The 17334-nt window shown below is 48.5% G+C and overlaps 1 protein-coding gene across 1 annotated transcript; it reads right to left on the bottom strand.

Annotated features, from left to right (window-relative positions):
* Nucleotides 1–1312: 1312 nt before the first annotated feature.
* On the bottom strand, nucleotides 1313–13091 carry C3H17orf64 (chromosome 3 C17orf64 homolog). The gene is made up of 6 exons (XM_006065461.3): nucleotides 12951–13091; nucleotides 10725–10826; nucleotides 10303–10478; nucleotides 8564–8663; nucleotides 4807–5002; nucleotides 1313–1569 (listed from the first exon to the last, which is right to left on the bottom strand). Exons 1-6 carry the CDS (start codon nucleotides 13026–13028, stop codon nucleotides 1490–1492), a joined length of 732 nt encoding a protein of 243 aa, XP_006065523.2. The 5' UTR covers nucleotides 13029–13091; the 3' UTR covers nucleotides 1313–1489.
* Nucleotides 13092–17334: the final 4243 nt, after the last annotated feature.

The raw sequence follows: 17334 nt of genomic DNA, 5'->3' as shown, positions 1-17334 counted from the left end.
CTTCAGGTCTAGACTGATGTTCATTTTACCATTTAAAACCTTTGATAATATTTACTCCTGAATACAAATTGAAGGAGGAGAGGAAAAAGGGTCACACACATTTATTCTGGTTTCCCACCCCCACCCCGCCCTCCACCCTTCATGGGCGCCAGATGCTCTGCCTGGAGCGTGGCCAGTTTTTTCAAACTGTTGTTATTTCTAATGTGAAATGTACCGAGTTAATATTGGCAACTGACTTTTTAAAAGAAGTTCTACTTTAGTCATTCAAAATGCCCTAGAGAAGTGCTGCTGCTGCTGCTGCTAAGTCGCTTCAGTTGTGTCCGACTCTGTGCAACCCCAGAGATGGCAGCCCACCAGGCTCCCCCATCCCTGGGATTCTCCAGGCAAGAACACTGGAGCAGGTTGCCATTTCCTTCTCCAATGCATGAAAGTGAAAACTGAAAGTGAAGTTGCTCAGTCGTGTCCGACTCCTAGCGACCCCATGGACTGCAGCCCACCAGGCTCCTCCGTCCATGGGATTTTCCAGGCAAGAGCACTGGAGTGGGATGCCATTGCCTTCTCCAGAGAAGTGCAGCTGCCTTTAAAAAAAAATTGTTTTGTGGCTGAGCCAGGTCTTGGATGTGGCATGCAGAATCTTTAGTGGCAGCATGTGAGCTCTTAGTTATGGCATGTGGGATCTCGTTCCCCAACCAAGGGTCCAACCTGGGCCCCCTGCATTGGGAGCGTGTAATCTTAGCCACTGGACAGCCAGGTAAGTCCCTTGGGGCGATTAATACAGTTCCTTCTTTGGTCTCCTGACTCTACCCTCTCTCACTTCCACGTACTTTTTTGATACCCACGTCACATCAACTCCTTCCCCCGCCTGGCATCTCCCTTGTCACTGTCCCCTCTAAGTTCCCACAGGATCAAGGGCAGACGATTTAAGAAGTGACCAGACTTGTCACCCTCCGACTGACTCCTGGCCCACTCTCCTCCCACCTGTGCTCTCTCCTGGCAGACACATATCAGGCCTCCGTCACCTCCCTTAAGGCCCTCCCCAGACACCGGCATTACCCTGTTATAACGCCTATATGTGTGTGTGTTTCCCCCAGACTGTGACGGTCCTTGACACAGCAACTGCATCTTACTCACCTGTGTATATGGGGGCCATTTGCTATTTAGAAGGTGGCTGGCAAATATTTATTTTTAATTAAAAAAAAAGAATGAGACCTCCCCTGCTCTCTGCAACTAGAGAGAGCCCGCAGAGAGCAGTGAAGCCCCAGTGCAACCAAATAAATGACTTTTAAAAAATGAACGATGATGATTAGCCAAGTTGAACTGTCTAAAGGATGTTTATTTTCTTGTCCCATTTATACACAATTAAGACTGAGCATCCTTTTGATAAAGACAGCTTCTTCTTCCCCCTCACTGGTCCCTCATATCCCCCTCCCCTCAAGTGCAAGTGCTCTAGGATCCAGGGCAAGCTGGCCCTCAGCCCCAACTGGGTCTTCTACAGACAGGTCTCTGGAGTGTCTGGGGCTTCCTTAATCCTCCTTCTCTTGAGTTTCGGCTCTCGAGGAAGCTTAGAACCTGAAAAAGAGGAAGGTCGGAGACAGCGCTGATGACATCACAAATAGTAAGAGAGTCTCAGCCTGTAACATTTGCCGGCTATGGTGGGAAGAGCAGCAAAAGCTTACCTTGCTTTCAACCTAAGTCCCTTACCCTTTTCTCACAGAAACCCTGTTGGGTAGGGAGATGGAATCACCCCAGTCTACAGCTGAGGGATCGCACGCAGACGCAGAGTAAGGAAATGGGCTGCTCAAAGTCTAAGCCAGGGGTACAGTCAGGACAGACCTCCGGCTTCTGTGATTCCTCTCCACTCCTGTCTCCATTCACCCCCCTGTTTCCAGTACTTTGCTGCTGGGTTGTTTGCAAACACCACTGCCATCTTTTCACTTAAGAACTGACTCATGAAAAAAGTAAAGAACTGATTCATGAACACAGTGCCCAAGGAACACCATGAAGGTCCTATTTGGGGGGATGGTGTCAATTTCACTGATCTTTTCTTTTTTAAAAAAGAAATATATATTTATTTTTGGCTGTGTCGCTTCGTTGCAGCATGTGGGATCTTGGTTGCCCCTGTGGGTGTGAGAGTTTAGTTGCCCTGAGCCATGTGAAATCTTAGTTCCCCAACCAGGGATCGAACTTGCAGTCCCTGCGTTGGAAGGTGGATTCTTAACCACTGGACTGCCAGGGGAGCCCCCGCACAGGTCACTTTTAATTTCATGATAGACTCAGTGATTCACCCGGTCGTGGAGGCCCCACCTGGTAGTATGCGTTTTCTCATGTAACACAGTAGGAAGAATAGCACCTCATCTGAAACGTATGCCAGTCAGAAATGTGTTTAACACGAATCCATGGGACCCTTGACCTACAATCCTGCTCCGAGAGAAACAAGCTTCAAAGATGCCAAATGGAAGCAACAAGAAAAGAGCAGGAGGTGGAACAGTCTGCAGAACAGTAACCTGATCTCTTCAACATGTCGGGGTGGAAGAAAAGGGAGACTCAGGTTAAAAGAGACTTTTCCCTGGTGGCTCAGATGGTAAAGCGTCTGTCTACAATGCGGGAGACCTTGGTTCGATCCCTGGGTCGGGAAGATCCTCTGGAGAAGGAAATGGCAACCCACTCCAGTATTCTTGCCTGGAAAATCCCATGGATGGAAGAGCCTGGTAGGCTACCGTCCGTGGGGTCGCAAAGAGTCGGACACAACTGAGTAACTTCACCTCACCTAAGAGACATAACCAGGTGAAATGCATGGTTTGGGAAATTAAGTGCAAAAGGGATCTGACTATTGGGAAAATTTGAAAATGGAGTATTTAATTCAATGAAGATGTTGACATGGAAGGCTTCTATAATTATCTGAAAAAAGTAAGTTCAAGTCAAAACCACGCATTCAGCATGGTCTCATTTTGGTTTAATACAGGTGTTTATACACATGAAAAGCATCTGGAAAGTGGTGGACAATGTGATGTTTATATTTTCTTATTTTTTGTTAACCTGTATTATCTAATTTTCTAGGGTATGCTTGTGTTTGTAATCAACTGTTATTTTAAGAATTACAATTTCAGGGGCATCCCTTGTGGCCCAGTGGCTAGGACTGTGCACTCCCAGTGGCGGAGGCCAGGGTTCCATCCCTGGTCAGGGAACTAGATTCCACTTGCAACCCACATGCCTCTACAGAATTCACATGCTGTAACTAAAGGTCCCGCATGCTGCAACAAAGACTGAGGGTCCTGAGTGCCGAAACGAAGACCCAAATAAAGAAGCCGTTTTTTAAAAAACACTTAAAAAAAGAAGCACAGTTTCAAGCCCAACTTAACACGCCATCTGCAGCTTTTCCCTGTTCCCTGCCACTCTACCCCTCTCCCTCCACCCTTCACCTCCAAGCAGGGCCTGTGTGCTCACTGCCTCACCTCCACACAGACCTCCCTTCCACCTCTTTGTCTCCCCCGTCTCTCTCCTTTTTCCTTTCTCTAAAGCCTGTCCCAAACCTACCTCCTTCCAAACCTCCGGACCTACCCTTTGCCCTATGACCTGAGATTGATCATTAGTGAAAGGGGGATGGTCATGCCCAGCTCTTCCGGGTGCTGCAGGGGTGGGTGAAATTAAGAGACACGATGCACGTGGTACAGGGAGATGCTGGCTCCGAAGCCTGAACCTCACTTTCCTCATCTGATTCATGGACTGCCTGATCCAAATCATCTTAATGATACCGACTGCCCTTCATTCCACCGTATGTTTCACTTCCTCAATCTAAGCAGTAGGCACCAGGGCCACGGGCCCCCACAGAGCTCAGGCACAGATCTGGGTTCAGGGCCCTGGGCTCTCTTCACTGACCCATTCTCACTTCCCTGCTCCCTCTGGTCCAGCTGTAGCCGCTGAAAAGGCCCTGAGCGCGGCCCTGGACGGCCCGGCCTTCAGAGACACACCCTGGGTCCAGTTTAGGACCACGCTCTGGGGTCCTAGGTTTCCCTGTGCGCCTTCATTTTCTCCCACAGGAGCTAAGCAAGAACAGCTACATGTGGCCCCAGAAACCAGTTCCAGAAGGGTGAGAGGTAGGAGGTCTAACATTTCTCTGACCCTTAGTGCCCGGAACAGGCCTTCACAGATTCCAGCCTTGCTGGGTCGCCCTCACTGAAGACTCTGTCCTTTAAGCCCACAGCCTCTGTCCAAGGGCCATGGTCACTGGGAAGGCTGTTCCCAGGCCATCTGGCTGGACGGCCTCCTTCTTGGGGGAGTGACCCCTTCCTTCCACCCACGGCCCACCCAACACCAAGAGGGCACAGCCTGCTGCTTGGCCACTTCCCGGGAGTCCCTGCTCTTGGCCACTAGAAATGGCTCTGCTTCTGATCATACAGGAGCATGCCTTTGTTTACCTGTTAGCTAGAAAAGGCACATTTCCCGAGACCTCCAGGGGGAAACTGAGATGGAACAGGAAGGAAACACACCTAAATATGATTATTAGTCCTGCCTGTGGGTGATGGGTGACTTTTCTGTTTTATCCTATCTGGCAAATTCCAGGGAGAGAGGCGCCTGGCAGGCGACAGTCTATGGGGTCGGGCATGACTGAGCGTGCATGCAGAAACATTTCAAATTTCCTACAGCGGGCCGACCTAAGAGAAGGAGGGAAAAAAGAGAAAAGAAAAAGTGGAGAAGGGGAAGGAAAATGGACAAAGAGAAATGCAGGGCAGAAGAGAAGATGGGGCGGCCGGAAGAGGACCAGGTCAGGCGCTCCCGGGGGCAGACGAGCCGCTCCTCCGGGCATACCTCTCCTGCAGGGGCTCCTGGCTCTCAGCTCCTTCAGCAGGCAGGCCGGGTGGCCCGGGGCCTGCAGCTTGGACAGCCTCTCCTTCATGCCGTTGAGGTGGCTGCGGAGCCCCCAGGCAGTGCAGAGCTTGGGCAGACTGTCCTCCTGGTCAACCAGCAAGGAGCTCTCCGGGGCGTCCAAGGGGCAGAAGGCCATCTGCAAGGGGACCAGAGTGTTGAGGAGGAGAGAGGGGCCCGCCTGCCAGAGCCCAAGCCCTGCCCGTGTTAGGAAGCTGCTGCAGCCAGGCTGCACCTCATGCTTGGACAGCCAGGATGGAGTGAGGACCACAGATGTTGGGGGGCAGAGGGGGGACCATGGGGATCTTGAGGTCAGGCTGCCAACTCTGTCTTCTTGGGTGGTTCTTTCTTTGCAGTATCTCCTCCCTCTGGTTTTTGAGCATAGTGTCTTATGTGTTTGTAATGAAACAATGGGACTTAAAAAAAATATTTATTTGGCTGTGCTAGGTGGGGGAGGGCATGGCAACCCACTCCAGTATTCTTGCCTGGAGAACCCCATGGATGGAGGAGCCTGGCGGACTGCAGTCCGTTGGGTCACAAAGAATCAGACACGAACGACTGAAGTACCTAGGCATGCGTGGCTGTGCTGGGTTTTAGCTGTAGCGTGTGGGATCTTTAGTTGTGGCATGAGAACTCTTAGTTAGTTGCTGCATGTGGGATGTAATTCCCTGACCAGGGATTGAACCCGGCTCCCCTGCATTGGGCAGAGTCTTAGCCACTGGACCCCCAGGGAAATCCTGGTGCTTATTTTTGAAAGTCCTTTGCAAAATTGAAATCGAGAGCCTGGAAACATCTTTTGAAAATTCCTTGGCTGCTGAAATCTAGGAATGACTAAAATGGCAGCTCCTCATAGTCTTAAAAGGAATCACTGAATCTATCCCCACATTCATGTTCAGAGAGTGAAACAAAGACCCTCAGAGAAAGTGAAAGTCACATCCAACTCTTTGTGACCCCATAGACCATACAGTCCATGGAATTCTCCAGGCCAGAATACTGGTGTGGGTAGCCTTTCTCTTCTCCAGGGGATCTTCCCAACCCAGGGATTGAACCCAGGTCTCCTGCATTGTAGGCAGTTCTTTCCCAGCTGAGCCACAAGGGAAGCCCAAGAATACTGGAGTGGGTAGCCTATCCCTTCTCCAGGGGATCTTCCTGACCCAGGAATTAAACTGGGGTCTCCTCCATTGCAGGAGGATTCTTTACCAATGGAGGATGCCATTATAGCTGCCCAGCTGGAGCAATGGGCAGGATAAGGTCAGAGCAGGGCTCTCCTTTGAATGAGATTATGTTTGAACCCAGCTCTGTCCTTCCCATTTGCTGCATGGTCTGGATCAAGTTCCTTCACCTCCCTAGATCTGGCACCCTCATTTATACACTGTGGACAACAATTCTAATTACCACCTAGGGTTACTTTTGAAGAATGACATGAAGGAACAAAAAGTTTCCCAGTACATAAAAACTGTTCCCTGTAATTATTCTTTTGGACAGTGCTTCTCAAAGGGTGCTCTGTGAAATATTCTAACCTCACAGACTGCCTGAAAAGTGGGATCCAGTCAGAGTGCAGGAGAGAAATCAATGGGTTCTAATGTAACCTAGTGTGAAAAGTTCATTGATAACAAATCTGAAAAGGCTACATTCTGTATGATTCCAACTATACCTTCCAATTATACAGTCCAGAAAAAGAAAAACTATGGAGACAGTAAAAAGATCAGTGGTTGCCAAGGGCCTTGAGGGGAGAAAGTGAAGTCACTTCAGTCGTGTCTGACTCTGTGCGACCCCATAGACGGCAGCCCAACAGGCTCCCCCATCCCTGGGATTCTCCAGGCAAGAACACTGGAGTGGGTTGCCATTTCCTTCTCCAATGTGTGAAAGTGAAAAGAGAAAGTGAAGTCGCTCAGTCGTGTCTGACTCTCCGTGACCCCATGGACTGCAGCCTTCCAGGCTCCTCCATCCATGGGATTTTCCAGGCAAGAGTACTGGAGCAGGGTGCCATTGCCTTCTCCGTGAGGGGAGGAGGGGATGAATAGGCAGAGCACTGGGGATTTTTAGGGCAATGAAACTTCCTTTGTCCACTGTAATGGTGGATACATGTTACTGTATATTTGTCAAAACCTACAGAATGTACAAAACAAGGAATGCACCTTAATGTAAACCATGGACATTATTTATTAACAGTGTATCCATATTGGCTCATCAAAGATACGAATGTGCCTCTCCAATGCACCAGGGAAGCCCCAATAAGGAAAACAGGAAAGGGTAAATATGGGAACTCTGTGCTTTACCCTCAATTATTCTATAAACCTAAAACTGCTTTTTGAAAAAAAGTCTATTTTAAAACATTCATTGAAGGAATTCCCTGACGGTCCAGTGGTTAGGACTCTGCACTTGCTCTGCAGGAAGCATGGGTTCAGTCCTGGTCAGGGAACTAAGATCCAGCTGTGTGATGTGGTAAAAAAAACGAAAACAAACAGCTTAATAGACAACATTCATTGATATGGTTTCAGAGTCAACATTGCAGTTAAGTAACTGCCACTTGCTGAGTTTTGGTGTCAAAAAATATTCACCTTTATCTGAAAACGCTAATAAAATACTACTCTCCTTTCTATTAATAATTATATATATATATATATATCAGTAGGAGGCTGGATTTTCTTATGTACCAAATCATTATATCATAAGAGACTGAGCAAAAGCAGATATGAGAAGCCAAGTGTCTTCTATTAAGCTAGACACTAAAGAGATCTGCAAAAATAGAAAGCAATGTCACTCCTCTCACTAAATTTGTTTTGGAAAATACAGTTATCTCTCATAAAAATTATGTTAACATATAATGGGCTCCTTGATTTTAAATGATTAGCAGGTACATATTTTGAATTTTTTCTTTAGCTTTAATTTCTAGTAGGGCAAATATCAACAGATGTAAACTATATGAACACATTTTGGGGGGTTATGGGATTCCCTGGTGGCCCAGTGGTAAAGAACATGCATGCCAATGCAGGAGACACAGGTTTGATTCGTGGGTCGGAAGATCCCCTGGAGAAGGCAATGGCAACCCACTCCAGCACTCCTTCCTGGGAAATCCCATGGACCAAGGAGTCTGTCAGGCTACAGTCCATGGGGTTGCAAAGAGTCAGATGCAACTTAGCAACTAAGCACCATAAAAATTAAGACGGGAGAAGTGATCTGAGACTATAATGTTTGAGAATCACTGTTTTGGGGCAAAGCCTCCCCGGGATATTTATCCTGGGCCTTTGCAATGGTCTCCATAGCCTCCCCCAAGCTGGCTATGCCTCTCTGCCTGGCCTGGGTCGTCCCCACCCACGGCTCCTCAGGAACGTCCCTGCTCCTGCTCAGGGTGTGGAGGTGGAGGGTGAAGCTGAGTCTCTGGCCTCGTGAGCCCACTCTGTGCCCACCCCGGAGGCAGTGGAGTTTTCCTCAGGCAATGAGCATGGGAAGGACTAAAGAGTACTTGTTCTATCAGAGGGCTCTTAAGGAAATTTCCTGCCAGTCCAGTGTTGAGGATTCCGCACTTTCACCCCTGGGGGACCAGATTCCATCCCTGGTCAGCGAACTAAGATCCCTCATGCCACATGCTGTGGCCAAAAAAAAAAAAAAAAAAAAACACAGCCCTTCAGGCTCAGACCTCCCCCTACAATTCAAGAACACGCCGCCCAGCCCTCTGCCGGCCAGGGAGGAGGCTCACCAGGAACTTGGTGGTCTGGTTGTTCTTGGTATACTTGTAGAGTTTGCGAAGCTGCTTCGCCTCCAGCTCTGAGAAGAGGGAGACAAACCGCCAGAGCATCCTGCAAGGGAGGGGAACCGAGGCTGAGGGGGCGGGGCCGAGGCTGAGGGGGCGGGGCCGAGGCTGAGCGGGGAGGAGCCCAGCCCCTCTCCCTCCCGCACCTGCCTTATGGCCAGGACCACCCCCGGAGATATGGACCACCCCTGCCCCCTGAATTTTTGGTTGGGCGCATGGAGGGCAGGATTCTCCAGGGCTTGAATCCCCTGTATTTGGTGATGAGCCCCCACAGCACACAGCAGTTATTCTATCAGAGTTCTTTCCCCCACTCCTCCCACCCCGATTCAAAATAGGGAAAGGAGTACGTCAAGCCTGTATATTGTCACCCTGCTTATTTAACTTCTATGCAGAGTACATCATTAGAAACGCTGGGCTGGAGGAAGCACAAGCTGGAATCAAGATTGCCGGGAGAAATATCAATAACCTCAGATATGCAGATGACACCACCCTTATGGCAGAAAGTGAAGAGGAACTAAAGGGCCTTTTGATGAAAATGAAAGAGGAGAGTGAAAAACTTGGCTTAAAGCTCAACATTCAGAAAACTAAGATCTTGGCATCCGGTCCCATCCCTTCATGGCAAATAGATGGGGAAACAGTGGAAACAGTGTCAGACTTTATTTTTTTGGGCTCCAAAATCACTGTTTGGGCTTCCCTGGTGGCTCAGATAGTAAAGAATCTGCCTGCAATGCAGGTGACCTGGGTTCAATCCCTGGGTTGGAAGATCTCCTGGAGGAGAGAATGGCAATCCACTCCAGTATTCTTGCCTGGGAAATCCCATGGACAGAGGAGCCTGGAGGGCTACAGCCAATGGGTTACACAGAGTCAGACATGACTGAGCAGCTAACACCTTCAAAATCACGGCAGACGGTGACTGCAGCCATGAAATTAAAAGACGCTTTCTCCTTGGAAGAAAAGTTATGACCAACCTAGACAGCATATTCAAAAGCAGAGACATTACTTTGCCAACAAAGGTCCGTCTAGTCAAGGCTATGATTTTTCCAGTGCTCATGTATGGATGTGACAGTTGGACCATAAAGAAAGCTGAGTGCCGAAGAATTGATGCTTTTGAACTATGGTGTTGGAGATTCTTGAGAGTCCCTTGGACTGCAAGGAGATCTAACCAGTCCATCGTAAAGGAGATTAGTCCTGAATGTTTATTGGAAGGACTGATGCTGAAGCTGAAATACTCCAATACTTTGGCCATGTGATGCAAAGAGCTGGCTCATTTGAAAAGACCCTGATGCTGGGAAAGATTGAAGGTGGGAGGGGAAGGGGATGACAGAGGATGAGATGGTTGGATGGCATCAGCGACTCAATGTACACGAGTTTGAGTAAACTCCAGGAGTTGGTGATGGACAGGGAGGCCTGGCGTGCTGCAGTCCATGGGGTTGCAAAGAGACCACTGAGCAACCCAACTGAACTGAACTATCCCCGGGTGAGGAGAGTCCTTTATCCATTCAGTGCTGCCCTGAGTCACTAGAGGGTGCTGTTCTCTCCACCTCTCTTCACCGCACTCACTCCAGGATCCTGACCCTTCCACACTAAGATGAAGGACTAGGAGATTTTCCCTAAGGAGTGACCTCGATTCTGGAGGGAGTTGCCCAGGATAGAGGGTCATGGTCAGGGTAGGGAGGCTGTCCTACTTCTTCCAGTGCTTGATTTCCCAGGCTCGGCAGTAGTGCTGCAGAAAGGTGTTGATGTGGTCCCCTAGGACCACCAGGCTCTGCTTCATGTACTTCAGTTTTTTCTTCTGGGGAAGGTCCTTTGGCAGGTGCAGCTTACGCAGGAACTTCTTCAGTGGCCTTAGATATTCTTTACACTGAGGAGGCAACAGGGGAAGTGAGGGGCCATAGGAGAAAGAAGAGAAAGTTGGACAGCCCCACATAGCCAGCAGGTGGCCCAGCTGCAGCCCTTCCGACCCAGTGTTATGTGAGAAGGCCACTTCCTTCCCAAGAGGGTGTCCAGTGGGGCCAGGAACTATGGATCTAAGGTCTTCCAGCTTCTGACCCAGGTCTCCTGACCTGTGGGGAACAGGGTACGGGTCCCAGGCTGGCCCCTTACTCACAATTTTGAAGGTGTCCCGGTCGAGGCCCTTGGCATGGCGCACAAGGGAGTCTTTGGCTGGGGCAGTACTGGAGCGCCTCTCTAAACTGGGTGCGTTCGTCCCCTGGAGGAGGCAGGGGCAGCAGTCAGCTGAGGGCCTAGGGCTACTGCTCCTGAGAGGCAGTGCTGGGCAATCACTGATCCAGATGCCAGCCAAAGCCCTTCTCCATTTTCCCAGTGACCTCCTCTTTGACCCAGCTCTCAGGCCAGTGAGCCCTGGGCAAAGGAAACCCATCTCTGAGACTCCCTGCTTAGAAAACCAAGAACACCTAATCCATTTCTTTTATAATATTATAGCTCTGTATACTAACTAACTTTGCAAAGCACTTGACAAACATTAACTCTTTTTGTTTTGGATCATAAAGAAAGCTGAGTGCCAAAGAATGGCTGCTTTAGAACTGTGGTGATGGAGAAGACTCTTGAGAGAGTCTCTTGGACTGCAAGGATTTCCAACCAGTCCATCCTAAAGGAGATCAGTCCTGAATATTTATTAGAAGGACTCATGCTGAAGCTGAAGCTCCAATAACTTTGGCCACCTGATGGGAAGAACTGATTCATTGGAAAAGACTCTGATGCTGGGAAAGATTGAAGGCAGGAGGAGAAGGGGATGACAGAGGATGAGATGGTTGGATGGTATCACCGACTCAATGGACATGGGTTTGGGGAGACTCTGGCAGTTGGTGATGGACAGGGAAGCCTGGTGTGCTGCAGTGCATGGGGTTGCAAAGAGTTGGACACAACTGAGTGACTAAACTGAACTCTTTCTGTGTATGGTTAACTTCTTTTTTTTTTTGCGGGGAGGACTGCACTGGGTCTTCACTGTGGCTTGTGGGCTTTCTCTCTAGTTGCAGAGCTTGGGCTCTCTAGCTGCAGTGAGCATGCTTAGTTACTTCACAGCACATGCGATCTTAGTTCCCCAACCAGGGATGGAACCTGGGTCCCCTGCATTGGACGGTGGATTCTTTTTTAAAAAAAATTTTTATTTATTTACTTTTTTGACCATAGTGGGTCTTCATTGCTGCATGTAGGCTTTGTTTAGTTGTGGCAAGCAGGAGCCACTCTTTGTTAGGGTATGAAGCCTTCTCCTTGCAATGGCTTCCCCTGTGAAGCATGGCTCTAGGGCTTGCAGGCTTCATAGGCTCAGGGGCTTAGTTGCTCTGAGGCATGTGGGATATTCCTGGACCAAGGATGGAACCTATGTCCCCTGATTTGCAAGGAGGATTCTTAACCACTGGACCATCAAGGAAGTACCAACATTAACTCATTTTATTCTCCCACAGATTCTGTAAGGCTAGAACTCTTTATTTTTGGTTACAGATGAGCAGAGGGTACCCGAGATGCTTAAGTAACTCCATGGCAGAATGATCATCTTTCATTTACTTGCTCATTCAGCAAACACTTATTGAGTTCCTAAGTCCCAGGTCCACTTCTTTGTATTCCTAATCTTTAGCTTCTTGCCAGGCTAACAGGCACTCAGGAAAGTGGCTGACAGTAATGGTGATGATGAGAAGGAACTTTCTGGCAGCAAGCTGGGGCAAAAGAAGTTGAAAATGAATCACAATGAGGTGACTTCAGAATAACACTTGAAGTCAGAGCACAGGATTAGATTGACATGAGATTTACACCTGCCTTTTAAAAAGCCTCCCAGAAAAGGGAGCGTAGGGACTTCCCTGGTGGCGTAGTGGTTAAGACTCCAAGTTTCCACTGCAGGGGACACAGGTTCAATCCTTGGTCAAGGAACTAAGATCCTGCATGCCTCGTGGGGGAGTCAAAACACAAGTGGGCATTAAGTCCTGCCTGTGTTCAGGGGGCACGGGGAAGTTCCAGGACAGGCTTCTCCAGACTCCAGAGAGAGGGAACCCTGGCTGGTCAACTGGATAAACACTCCATACAAACTACACAGACCATGACACATGTACATACACACACACACACCAGCCTGTGAGTCTTCATAACTGACAATCATCTTGCCAGGAATCCCCCCCATCATCTTGCCAGGTATCTATGTCCTGGATAAACATCTGGATGAGTTAACCTTCTCTTGTTCTTTCAGTCTCTTACCAACTGGTGAACCTCACCATTTTTTCCCCCTCTCTTCTTCCTTGACACTTATCTTCTCTGCCTTCCCAAGCCAGCCCCTGCAGGGCCCTCCTTTCCTTCCCCCCTCACACCCCCAGCCCCACTTCACCTGCTCTAGTGGCTTCTCCCTTTCGTACGCCTGCCCATCAGAGGCTTCCATCTCAACAGGAGCGCTGATGGGCTTCATAGCGGCACTCCCCGGGTCCCCTTGTCCCCGGTGACTCAGGGAGTGGCACTCGGAACTCGGGGCAAAACCATGGCAACGGCCAACACAGAGCCCAGCGCCCCTCCCCCACGCGGCCCGGGGTCCTCGGGGTGCCCTGGAGCTTGCCCTGCAAGCCAGCAGCTTGGGCCAGGCACACCCCGGATTTTGTCGGGGCACACAGCTGCCCAAGAGGGGCGGGCACCCCTTCTCCCAAGAGAACTGTCGGGTGCTCTCGATTTTGAACGTGGGTAAGGCTTTAGGAATAATTCTCCTGCCTGCGTACCATTCAAGCCCCCTTGGTTACAGAGTGGGCTACCCTGTGGGCTTCCCTCTAGAGGAGAGCGAGAAGAGGTTTCCTAGCCGTCCTTTTAGGACCGGGGACAATGCGGTAGAGGATGCAGGGAGAACGTAGCATCGTCAAGCTCTCCCGGGATGCATCGTCTCTTCCATCGTCCGTAGCCTCCAGGAGGGAGGGAGCCCACTGTGTTGGATGATGGGTGGATGGTTGTGGTGTTTTTAGGGAGTATACAAAAATACTAGCCACCAAGTATTACCTCAATTAACCCTCATACCTCTTCCCCGGGGTAGGTCCCAGGGGTGGTGGTGGTTTAGTCTCAGTCGTATCCGATACTTGTGACCCCACGGACTGTTGTCTGCCAGGTTCCTTGTCCATCGGATTCTCCAGGCAAGAATACTGGAGTGGGTTGCCATTTCCTTCTGCAAGGGATCTTCCTGACCCAGGGATCGAACCCAGGTCTCTTACATCTCCTGCATTGCAGCTGGATTCTTTACCGACCGTGCCACGAGGGAAGCCCCGGGATCACGACTGGGAAGCCCCAGGTCTCAGTCGTGATCCTATTTCCTGGAACACCAGCCGAGAAGCACAGAATTCCCGTCATTTGCCTTGGCTCAGCCGCCACGAGGGGCAGCGCCGAGGTTCGGGTAGGAGTCCGTCCGGCCTGGCTTTTCCCTCCTGCGTCGCCCTCGGGGGAAGCCAGGCCACAGGCGTAGAGGGGGCTGGTGGGGTCCCCGCGTCTCTCCAGCGGGCTTGTCCTGGAGGCGCTCCAGGGTGCGGGGCTACGCCACCCCCTCGTCTCTTACGCGGCCCCTTGCATCCCCCATCAGCTCGCCGTGCGGGTCAGGGCGGTGGTAAGACCTTGCGGCCCCGGTCCCCTCACCTAACCAGCATCTTCTTTGGATCGCTGGACACCCTCTCCTGGCCGGTCCCTTCCTGTTTTCTGGGCCCGGGTCCGGTTTTCTCCACTCGGTTTGGTCCTCTCTCTCCCCCGCCTTCGACGGCAGGGGTCAGCGCGCCGTCTGCCAACACTTGCTGCCGCACGGTCTTCCCAGGCCTCTCTCTCGCCATCTGGCGGCGGTACCTGCGAGTGACAGGAATATTTAACTAGCGGTTGTAAGCTTCCCGGGTGGCTCAGATGGTCAAGAATCTGCCTGCAATGAGGGAGTCCCAGGCTCGATCCCTGGGTCGGGAAGATCCCCTGGAGAAGGAAATGGCAACCCACTCCAATATTCTTTGCCTGGAGCATCCCATGGACAGAGGAGCCTGGTGGGCCACAGTCCATGGGGTTGCAAAGAGTTGGACGCAACTGAGCGACTGCACTTTGACTTTCCTAGAGGACAAGGTAGGTTTGTTTCCAGACTGGAAGGTGTGTTCTCTGAACATTAATTCAAGATTATTTTTCGGCTGTTTTAAGAAGGGTAATTATATTGGCAAGAGTTAGGGGAGAGGACCTCTTTGGCACACTTCTATTGGAAGTGGTAATTAGTTTAAAAAAATGTATTACAAAATGTTAAATAGGCATTTGCTTTGACCCATAAATTCTGAAAGTGTAGGCGCTCGGTCATCTCTGACTCTTTGAGACTCCATGGACTGTAGCCTGCCAGGCTCCTCTGTCCATGGAATTCTCTCCAGGCAAGAATACTGGAGTGGCTTGTCATTTCCTTCTTCAGGAGATCTTCCCAACCCAGGGGTCAAGCCTGTGTCTCCTGCATTGCAGGCAGATTCTTTCCCAATTCTACTTAGAGGAATTAGCCCTATGGAGAGAAGATGTAGGAGAAGGAAATGGCAACCCAGTCCAGTATTCTTATGGACAGAGGAGCCTGGAGGGCTGCTGACCATAGGGTCGCACAGAGTCGGACACGACTGAAGCAACTTAGCAGCAGCAGCAGCAGCAGAGATGTAAATGAGGAGTTACGGTGGTAACAGTTTGGAAACAGCTGTCATGGATAGGAAAGGGTAAATAAACTGTGGCACGTCAATACTTTAAAAAATACTATACTAATATTAAAGTTAAAATCAATTAAAAACTACTTCACTACTAAAATAGTACTGATTATTAAAATACATGTCTGATTCTGTGACTCCATGGACTATAGCCCGCCAGCCTCCACTGTCCATGGAATTCTCCAGGCAAAAATACTGGATCTTCTCCAGGGGATCTTTCCCACCCAGAGATCCAATGCGAGTTTCTTGCATTGCTGGCAGATTCTTGGCCATGTGAGCCATGAAGGAAGAAGCCCAGTTATTAAAATATGACTGATTTTCACTATACAAATTAAATTTATATGAATAATTTAGATTAAATATGAATTAAATTTTTAAAATTTTAAATTACTACTCTATATTTAATGACGTGGAAAACAAACTAAAACACCGTGTATGGTATGATCCCATTTATTTTAAAATTTATTTTATTGGTGTATGTATAGTTGATTTACAATGTTATGCTGATTTTTACTGTACAGTAAAGTGATCAGTTATACATAGACATATAGTCTTTCTCTCATTCTTTTCCATTATGCTTTATCACAGGATATGGAATATAGCTCCCTATTTACCATGCTCTGTGTAATAGTTTGCATCTATTAATCCCAAACCCCTAAGCCACCCTTCCCCCACAACCCCTCTCTGACGGCAACAAGTCTGCTCTGTGAGTCTATTCCTGTTTCGTAGATAAGTTCCTTTGTGTCATATTTTATTATTTATTATTTAAAATTTAAATTTATTATTTATTATTAAATACATTTATTATTAAAAAAATTTTAAATTTTATTGTATCTATTTTTAGCTTAGTTTTTTCTTTTTTTTGGCTGTGCTGAATCTTTGCTGTTGCACACAGGCTTTTCTCTATTTGCGGAGAGTGGGGCCACTCTCTAATTGTGGTACACGGGCTTCTCATTTTGGTGGCTTTTCTTGTTTTGGAGCATGGGCTCTAGGGTGCTCAGGCTTCAAGAGTTGCAGCACGTGAGCTCAGTATTTCTGGCTCTCAGGCTCTAGAACACAGGCTCAATAGTTGTGGCACATGGGCTTAATGGCTCCGTGGCATGTGGGATCTTCCCAGATCAGGGACGGAACCCATGTCTCCTGCATTGGCAGGTGGATTCTTTACTTGAGCCACCAGGGAAGCCCCTGTGCCATATTTTAGATTCCACTTATAAACAATATTATATGGCATTTGTCTTACTTTTTCTGACTTACTTCACTTAGTATCTCTAGGTCCATCCATATTGCTGCAAATGGCATTCTTTCCTTTTTATGGCTGAGTAGTGTTCCATTGTATATATATGTGTCATATCTTCTTTAACCACTCATCTGTCAATTGATATTTGGGTTGTTCCATGTCTTGGCTTTCTGAATACTGCTGATATAAACGTAGGGGTGCATGTGTCTTTTTGAATTATGGTTTTTGTTTGGATATACGCCCAGGAGTTGGATTGCTGAATCATGTGGCAACTCTATTTTTCATTTTTGAGGAACTTCCATACTGTTTTCCATTTCCACCAATTTACATTCCCACTAACAGTGTAGGCGGGTTCCCTTTTCTCCACATCCTCCCCAGCACTTTTTATTTGTAGATTAAAAAATAATAATAATGACCATTCTGACCAGTGTGAGGTGGTAGCTGACTGTGATTTCGGTTTGCATTTCTATAATAATTAGTGATGTGAGTATCTTTTCATGTGCCCGTTGGCCATCTGTATGTCTTCTTTGGAGAAATGTCTATTTAGATGTTCTGCCCATTTTTTGATTGAGTTGTTTGTTATTTTCTTATCAAGTTGTATGAGCTGTTTGTTTCTTTTGGACATTAAGCCCTTGTTGGTCACAGTATTTGCAAATATTTTCTCCCAGTTCGTGGTTGTCTTTTCATTTTCTTTATGGTTTCCTTTGCTGTGCAAAAGCTTCTAAGTTTGATTAGGTTCCATTTGTTTATTTTTGCTTTTATTTCTATTGCCTTGGGAGACAGATCTAAGAAAGTATTGGTATGATTAT

This window comes from Bubalus bubalis, chromosome 3, assembly GCF_019923935.1.
Source record: "Bubalus bubalis isolate 160015118507 breed Murrah chromosome 3, NDDB_SH_1, whole genome shotgun sequence".
NCBI lineage: Eukaryota > Metazoa > Chordata > Mammalia > Artiodactyla > Bovidae > Bubalus > Bubalus bubalis.
The sequence above is the reverse complement of the archived record's forward strand: the minus strand, read 5'-3'. Positions and strand labels throughout refer to the sequence as shown.